Raw genomic sequence first — 9,579 nt, 5'->3', positions numbered from 1 at the left:
AATTTATGTCAACTTATTTTGAAAGATCACTTGATTTCTTTCCATTTTTGTTGGTGTTATTTGCTATGTAATATTTTGAAAGGTGTTAACAAGCTACCCTAGTCAACATATTTAACAAGCTTAATCATTTCATCTTTTTTTTATTTATTGTCAAATTATAATCATAATTGATTTTTTTTTTCTGTCTTCTTTTTTGCCGTTTTAGTAATTGTTGAAACAACTTGTAGACCATCAAGACTAAAATAATAAGGGCCACAGTTATTAGTATTGTACGATACAAATCATATCGTGTACACAAAACTATGTATCATAAGTATTTACAAATCGTTCACACAAAATTATGCATCATAAGTATTTATGAATCATCCTATACATAGTTTAGTATTGTATAAATCGTATCATATACTTGAATCATACATATTATATATACAATACATAAACATGTGAGTTTAAAATGAGTTTTTTATATTAAAATTTGTGGTTTTGTTTGATTTAAACAAGTTGTTAAGAATTTTTTTAACATAAAAGTATTGGGATATATACTTAATTGAATCCAATAAAATAACATGTCCATGATTTTTTTTTCCCCTCTCTTTCTCCTACAAAATTTAGACTACACACTTGATACTTCACTTTCATATTTGAAAATTTCTTTCCTATTCTATGAATAATGTATTAAATGGAAATGTTTTTTTTTTTTTTTTTGGTTATTATTGTTATAAGTCTAAAAAAAGTTTTTTTTTTTTTTTTTAGAAATAATTTCAACATATGATGTTCGTTCTTAATAGTAGGTCTTTATTATCAAACCAAAACACTAACTAATTTTTTAGTATATAGGCCAAGAAGCTAGAATGCCTAGAATTTTTTTTTTTTTTTTTAAGAAGAAATTATTAGAAAAAAGAACAAGAAAAAGATGGTAAATGTTAATGACGACGTTGATGATGAAAATGTCAATAGAGAAATAATTTTGCACGATGATAAATATGATGATAAAATTGACTTGGATAGAGTTGATTAGGCAAGACGATGAAAAAAAAATTATTATCTTGGCTCATATATAATGTATTGTTATTACTTCTAAATTTAATAAACTTAAATATGTATGTTACAAACATGTGTTAATTTGATTTATTTACTTAGTTTTGTTAAATATTATTACTTATGTAATGATTAAATTGATTATTAGCTGAATATATTCAAAATTTATAATTAATATACTTTTTATATATGTATATTTATAATTTATTAAATATTTGTGTTCATGTTACAATACACGATATTAAAAAAAAAAAAAATCAATTCACAATAAATAACATTTTGATACCTATAATAAAGGCATGCTAAAAAAAAAAAAAAGTCATGATACAATTTACATTTCGACAACTATTCGAAACTATGATAAACGCATGCTACCAAGGCATAGTTGTTTTCTTTCACTCTTTTGGACTTTGCCTTAAGATTTAAGATATTTTAGAAATTGCAAATTTTGAGAAGCAATTTCACTGAATTTCGCAAATTGAACTAACATATGCAAAAAACGTGCAATAAATTCAAGTTAAATATTAAAAACAACAGAACTTTCACTACCTCAATTATTTCAATAAAAAATTCCTGAATTTTCTTTGTACCTTATGACAAAAGATGTATTGAAGGACCATCATAGTTTACTGTAATAGGATTACAAAAGGCCTTCTTAAATAATTAGAAAAGCTGGAGCTCCACTTACCCGTATAAACATTGCCAAAATTAAAGGCAAGAGAGTGAGACTGAGAGTCCCATGTTGAGAGAGAGAGAGAGAGAGAGAGAGAGAATGAACTGAGCATTGTCAAAGATCAAGATCATGGAATTTTATGATAAGTGTTGCATGCTAACAAGCGTATAAAATCAATGACAAGTTCTCTTAGTTTATTTGAGTTGAAAACTTATAGGCCAGCTCCATCAAGTCAAATATATACTATCTAAGACTGCAAATCCTGCTGCGACACCACCTTCATCCGATGAAGATATCTTTGTCCGCATCAAGAAACCACACTGGTCATTCATGATCACCTTGTCCTTGTTCCTGCACATTCCAGCCCAAGTCTATTAGTACTTTGCAATCGAGAAATGTGTGAAAATATGCAGCAGGTTGTGGTTGCTTGGTATGTTACAAATAATGGAGGTAAGAAATTTGTTTTGCAAAACGCATTTATACAATATCAAGTGACAGAAACGTGTGCCTTAACAATTCCTATATGCTTTTACTTTTGGGGAGAGGGGGGATGCTTGGGGAAACTTCCATTGCATAACTTGCAAGCTAACGTACCTCAAGTAAGCACCATAGATCCCAAGTTCTGATATGGCATGGTCTTTATGACAAATGCCATCACGCATCAAAAATGTGGGGAAAACAGTTGGGAATATCCTTTGCATTAGAATGTAAGCTGCATTTCCATCGGTCCCTTCCTTCTGCAATCTTTGGAGGGTTTCCCTCACATCAACACCATAGATATTGTTACCTGAAGTAAAATGGGAAAAAAAAAAAAAAAAAAATTAATAGTGTTATTAGTGACAAGCATAGCAAAGTGCAGTTTGGAAAGATATGAGACCTCCGCCTTCTCTTTGGGGTTTCATAACAAACAGCTCAGGCTTTTCAATTGCCTTTTCGACAATATCTGAGTCATCCAAACTCCACAAACCAGCAAAGCATTCCCGCAGTTTGGCAATGTCCTCTTTATTGTCAAGAAACCTGTTCAAAGCAAAGGACCAAAAGCTTAGGGAAATAATAATTGGAGCAAAGATGTTCAGCTATAATTATGAAAAAGTAAGGTATCGATAATTTTCAGAAGTAAAATGCAAAGGGTGAAATATAAGAATATGTTTGGTAACAGTTTTTGTTTTCTATTTTCAAAAACTTTTTTTGGGGAATATATAGAAGAAAAAAAATTTCTTGTATTTTTGAAATAAAAAACATGTTTGGTTAGTTGAAATTTAAAAAAAAAATTGAAAAAAAAATTAGAAAATACTAAAATACGTTGTTACTCATTAAATGAAACAGATTCATTAAATTAAATGCTTTTTTTTCATTGATTTTTGAAAATTAAAAATTGAAAACAACATTTCACATATTTTCAATTTCCTCCACAAACTGAGTTTTGAAAACAGTTTTTGTTTTTTGTCTATTTTGAGTTTCCAAACAAGTTTTTTAGTCCCAAAAATAGAAAATTGTTTTTGAAAACAAAAAATAAGAAGAAAAAACAGTTACCAAACATATCCTAAACGTTTCTATCATTGTTTTAGCTTGTAAACATGTAAAGTACTTCAGATTCTAGTCTCTTGAATAAATTAAGTCCCTCCTCCACATTCAGTAGAGATTAGAAGGCATTTCTTGGGGTTGAAGGTAAGTCACTTAACACTATATATATGCAGTTTCACACGAAAATTATTTGCATTAACCTATTATTAACAATTCTTCTAGCTATCAGTACCAATCTTTTTTGGAGATTGCTTCCAAACACAGAATCCTGCTATACCTCTCAAGTACATTGGGTTTTGCAAGTTCTTGTTGAATCTTCTTGGTTCCTGCTAAATGATAAGATATTGATGGGCACTTGATGGCAGATGACTGCTCCATAAGTAGCCTAGCTCTCCATTCCTACAAATTGAGTAAGAATGAGCATGAAAAAAACCATATCATAGACATCATATCCTGAGCCCAACCCATCTTTTAGCATTGAAGTATCAAAACATATTATTGGCTTGGTATAATGAAATTCCAGCATATGGATATTAGCATTTTATGATTGTGAACCTATTCTTTATTGGTAAAGTCACCTATGCACCTAGTGAGTTTTGAACCCATGACCTCACCTTCTATCAACACTTTTGAGAGGAGAAAGTGCCATTTGAGCCACGAGTCATTGGGTTGTATGGTTGTGAACCATTAGAAATGATTTAGCATGTAACCAGCAGAAAAAGCTCAAAAAGTTAGAAGTCATTGCCAGATTTAGAAATAATCCAAAGCTTTAATGATCTATGTTATCCCCCCACCCCCCAAAAAAGGATAAAAAAGAAATATCTTTGAAAAAGTTGAAGATAACTGCAAGACATTAAGTTTTAACTTAGTAACATTTTCAAATGCCAAGCCTTGTAGTTCAACTGGTTGGCACCTCTTGGTGTTTCCAAGAAAGACATCCAGGGTTCAAATCTCCCCACCCCCAACTATCAAATTATCTACACACACCAAAAAAGAAAAAAATTTACAAAAAGGACATTAAAGAAACTGAACTATATAAATCTAATAATGAAGTTAGGAATAGTTTGGTGCCTTTCCATACAATCTAAATTATAAATCATGGTCACTCAATTAAACAACACTACCCCCCCTCCATCACATATACTGTCATGCACACACTTAAATTTCCAGTAAAATCTCCCACTTATGGATATTAGGAAGGTTTACCATTCACAACTCTGCATGAGCTGATTCTTGAAAAATGATATTGGATATCCGCTCTCATGGTGTACAACCATTCACAGTCAAGTAGTTTTTTCCAGACTTTATAGAAAATATAAAGACGCACAGGATTACCTGGCAGACATTGTCAATCTCAACAATGGCAGGACAGACTTTTAAGTGACATTAAGGACGTAAAGATTGTCCATCAGCACCTAATATTTACTAGAACTACAGAACAAATGTATACATTTTCAAGGAAAAGAAAAGATTCTTCACAGGACAGAAATCTGATTCTGAGCAGCAGGAAAATAAAGCAAAAATGCTTACTGATTCTGAGGGATAATCATTTGGTGCATATCCGGCTCTAAAATAAACAACTGCAATTGTTTTGCCACCCCTGCAAGTGCAAAGATTTTGTATATTAAATTCAGAAATATAACATAGTAAAGCATCAAATCTAGATAAGGAAAAATATTCTGAGTCGTAAGGCTACATACAGAAGAAGTGTTCCATCCGGTAAAAGTTCTCCTTCTGCATCAATTTCTGCCAATGTTTTCCGAATAGTTTTAATGTTATGTGTGTTATAAAGTTAAGGAAGTTAAGTCTTTGCTGACTCTGGAAAAAAGCTTTATTGCCAAAAAATTCTAAATAATAAATAAAAATATATGGCAAATAATTTTCTAGAATAGAGAGAGAGAGAGAGAGAGAGAGAGAGAGAAAAGATGTCAAAAGGTAAACCAGTTTATTATAAAGTGCACAAGATGTTCTTAGCTTTTTATCAATATATAGGTTAAAAAAATACAATAGCTGACAAGTAGTTATGATAAGTATGTACTTTTTACCCATATGCTATCTTAGAAGCACCATAAGTCTTTTTCACATAATGGGAGTGTGTCATAGACACAAAAAGGATATCTTTCATTCAGAATGGCAGAAAGCCAATGTTGATCATACATGTTACGTTCTTCAGCCTGAACCACAAACATAACTACAGCCCTGTATAATTTTATTCACAGTAAAATACATATTAAATCCCCCAGCGAATGCAGCAGCATAAAAGAAGCAGAGAAATCATCTTTTCAAATCTAACCTTGGGTTATTATATTCATTCCAGGCTTTAGCGAATGCCTCCACAAAGTGACTAACAGCCGAGTTGCTAGGAATCCTTTTAGGATCTAATCCAAGGTCTTCACCATGTTGATTAAGTAAGCTTCTGCAGAATGAACAGTTGATGTTGAAATATTTCTTGATCATTCTTTGTTATTACATTTCCCAAATATACATCAGAAGATATACAAAAAACACTAATTATGATCCAAAGGTTAATTTATAAATGATATCTCTAGCAGACCAAAGTGTTAGCATTATGGTCCTAGGGCCAAAAAACAGGGAAACAACTGCAAACTGCTGAAGCAAATTGAAACAGGCAGGACAACAACCATGTCAAGATGGTGCTAACATAAATTTTAAGGTCATATTATGTATGATCAGAATTTTTTTTCCATAAATGAATGGCAAAGACATACTAGATAAGTCACATCGAAAATTCAGTTCTGAAGAGCTTTGTTTCATTATTCTAATTCCCGTTCCATTACTGAAGGCTCAAGAGAATTTTCCTTGCTGAGGTACAGAGATCATTTAATTTGATCAAGATGGACCAGTATATAGTGTCTGCTTCATGGGTCACGGCCTTTTAATGTAAAATAAGGAATCTAGAAAATCTTTGCAGCCACTTCAATGTGAGAAATCAAACTCAGCACACAAAATTTTCCAGAAATTCTCAAAAAAGATTATTCATAAATAAAAAATCTTAAATAAGATTTGAGATACAAATTCCACAAAATACTCAACCTTTGGAGCTCATTGACAAGACAACTGAGGCCAGGGAATGAAGATGAAATTGTATTCAGCTCTATTTGGAGGAGCAATTTTGTTTGTTCATCAAGCATATAATCTGAGCGATGTAAACCCAAGCGTATTTCCTATGTACACAATTAAAAAAAGAATAGTAACTTCCCCGCAACTCAACAATAAAAATTACATACAAGTAAGGGTTGTAGGGAATTACACAAAATACCATAATGATTCTGTTTTATCTTTCATCACTTTTATGAGTAGAGTGTACCCTTCATATAACAAAACATACAAGTAACTACCATTCAAAATTTATTTATTTATTAAAATAAAATCTTTTTTTTTTTTTGAATGATAGGTAAATTACATGTGTCCAATGGGTTTCGAACCCACAAATTCGCCAACCATCCTGATCTTAATGGTAGAAAAGTGCCATTTGAGGTAAATTCATTGGCTATTAAAAGAAAATCTCATTTATGTACCCTTAAACTTTATAAACAAGAATAAAAAAAAAACACTCAAGTAAATGACCAAGTAGCTCTATAAAGATCAAAATAAAGCATCTCACAAGAATTTGAGTCCATATACCCTATCAATGTACACTTACCTCTTTCTTGTTAATCTCTAACATCTTGGAATGAATATCTAAAAGTCTAGACATAAAAGAATCTGCTTTCTTAGTTCTGCAATGTGAAGGATAGAAGAGTAATATCAATTCACAAGTATCTTCAATCTCTTTAACCAATTGAGAGAAAATTGAAATTGAAGAAAAACAGAGGCAAGAAGTAGAAGTTATCAAGCTTAAAGGTAGATAGACAGGAAGCAATGCAGCTGTAAAAGGAATTTTGTGAAATTGACATATATAAGCTTCAAGGAAACACATGTGATAAAGACAAGGACAAGCTAGAGTGGTGGTGAAACTATTTTATTAATATGCCATGCAGATACCAAGGACATAGTAGTGCAAAAAACATTGATGCCAATCATTAGAGGGAGAGAGAGAGAGAGCTTAGAAATTATTGGATGGACAGTAGACAACAACAACAACAAAAAAAGCATTAATCCCACCTTATTGGGATAGTGAGCACAATTGATATGAGCATGTTGACATGGAAGAGTGGCACAGAAAGAAAGTTAATGTTTAAATCTATATATATTTGCAAGAAGTTGATGGTAATCCTCAACAGGAACAAGAAGAAAATGGTAGAGATGCTTCAAACTAAGAACCAACTTAATCAAGTCAGTGATTCAGCAATGGAAACCTAATAGGGTGAAATACTGGAACTTGTTTGGCAATACCCATGCCAAGTGGGTTGGATGATGCTTTGGTCAGTTCAATAAATTAAGCTGTTTGTTAATATTCATGCAATCGCGTACATAATAATAATTGGACCGTGTGTGTGTGTGTAGGAGAGAGAGAGAGAGTATACCTGGACAATGAGTCCTGTAGAAATTTTCCATCCAAACTTACTCGATCAACAAGTTCACTGAATATAGGGGCCAACTCACACGCTTGAGTCCAATGACTTTCTGGGAATGGCACGGGCAATAAGGCAAATGGAGCATGTACCAAGCCTACACCAGGCACTTTTCCTGATCTCTGTAATTTGAGGCACCCAAACATCAAATTCTAGTCTATATTGACAACATAAAGGGCATAATCTCCTACATTGTGTGTCAAGGCCTATACCATCACCCTCCCAAAAGAAAGAAGAAAATCTAACTTAATCTTCTTTGCTAGGCTACCAACAACTTAATATCAATTCCTATCAGAACAATTAAGATGTAGCTCTCTAGCTTTTTATGAAAATTATTATAAACTCAGAATGTGAGCACCATAATATCAGGCTCATACGAAAATCTATACATTTTACATTATGCTTTTGATTCACATGAAACTAAAATGAAGAATACCCGATGTTCAATATATTTAATAAAGAGAGATGTTAAGTTCACAACATTTAACAATATTAATTGTTATAGGTTCAAATTTGCACCTACACCAAATTACTTTTTTGATCAACAGTATCTTTTTTGGCCAACAGTATCAACAAGTAACAAATATTTAATTTAAAATTTGTTGTAAAAATGTTGTGAAAAGAAACTAATATATATATATATATATATAAAAAGTTATAATAGATATGAAACACAGAGGGGCGAACCAATCTAAACAACCAAAAGAAATACCTTAAACGCCACAAAAAGTTAACAAGAAAGAGATTCAAAAGGATCATCCTTTATGTCCACTGACCTGAGCAGACTTGTCACCAACAACAAGGCCATGGAGAGAGCTCCAAACAAGAGAATCATAAACCATCTCCTGAATCAAATCCTGGTCAATCCCATGATAATCAAACACGGGTGGTGGTTTTCTCAAACACCCCTCTTCCTGAGTCTCCACCTCCTCAACTTTCCACACTTCACAGCCAAACCTGAACAAGGAAAAGAGGTCTGTGCCATGGTTTTTATTGGTTTTGCCAAATGGGTATTGAAGATTTTGTTTGTTGGGTACAAAAATGTGTTGAATTTTGATTCAAGATTGGATTTTGATGAGGCTTTGGTGGTGACACTAGGAAAGGAGAAAAGGGTCTGAGAGGAAAAAGTGAGGGAGTGATTGGAGCAAGCGGAATAAGCAGCACCCATGAATTTGCTTTTGGAGTTTTTGTGTTTGTTTTGACCCAAGTTGATTTTGGGCTTACATATACTTTGACTGATTGTGGGGTTGCTGAGATGTACCTGTACCTAATGAAACATTAGAATTTTTTCAATTCACTTTTTTTAGAGAGGCATTTATTATTCGGGGAAAGAGAGATCAAAAAGAATACAAACACAAGAGATTCTCGAATCCTGTAAAAACAATGTCGGAAAAAGTATGAAGGGAAATCTGTTGCAAATTTAATAAGAATATGATTGAGAAACAATAAAGTGAATATAAACTAATATATAGTACGACCTACCACCATGTAAGAGGAATAAATATATATTCATCAAAAGAAAAAAGAAAAAAAAAAAAAAAAAAAAAAGAGCCTCTCTCTTCCAAAAAAAAAAAGAGAGGAAATAAATATATTATATAATATTGATTTATTATTATATTGTTGTAATTAGTTGTATTATGCAATACAATGTAAAGTTTAGTATAATACAATCTCTCTCTCTCTCTCTCTCTCTCTCCCCTAATAAATATGAATTGATAATTTGATAATTATGATAATACAATTTTCTTCTCATTGTGGCATATGCTGTAATGGTTGGGGGCCTGTGCCCTTGCCAAAAAAAAATCCATT

General features: G+C 32.1%; 1 protein-coding gene across 1 annotated transcript; it reads right to left on the bottom strand.

Annotated features, from left to right (window-relative positions):
• Positions 1 to 1,822: 1,822 nt before the first annotated feature.
• On the bottom strand, positions 1,823 to 9,176 carry LOC112020095 (glutathione synthetase, chloroplastic). Its single transcript, XM_024052658.2, is given in 13 exon segments — positions 1,823 to 2,062; positions 2,306 to 2,498; positions 2,589 to 2,728; positions 3,513 to 3,634; positions 4,766 to 4,835; positions 4,936 to 5,016; positions 5,354 to 5,434; positions 5,529 to 5,651; positions 6,290 to 6,420; positions 6,900 to 6,975; positions 7,723 to 7,892; positions 8,547 to 8,704; positions 8,707 to 9,176. Coding segments are annotated over 13 exon segments (1,701 nt in total). The 5' UTR covers positions 8,939 to 9,176; the 3' UTR covers positions 1,823 to 1,938.
• Positions 9,177 to 9,579: the final 403 nt, after the last annotated feature.

This window comes from Quercus suber, unplaced genomic scaffold, assembly GCF_002906115.3.
Source record: "Quercus suber isolate HL8 unplaced genomic scaffold, Cork oak 2.0 scaffold_727, whole genome shotgun sequence".
NCBI lineage: Eukaryota > Viridiplantae > Streptophyta > Magnoliopsida > Fagales > Fagaceae > Quercus > Quercus suber.
This window is presented reverse-complemented; position numbering and strand designations above follow the sequence as displayed.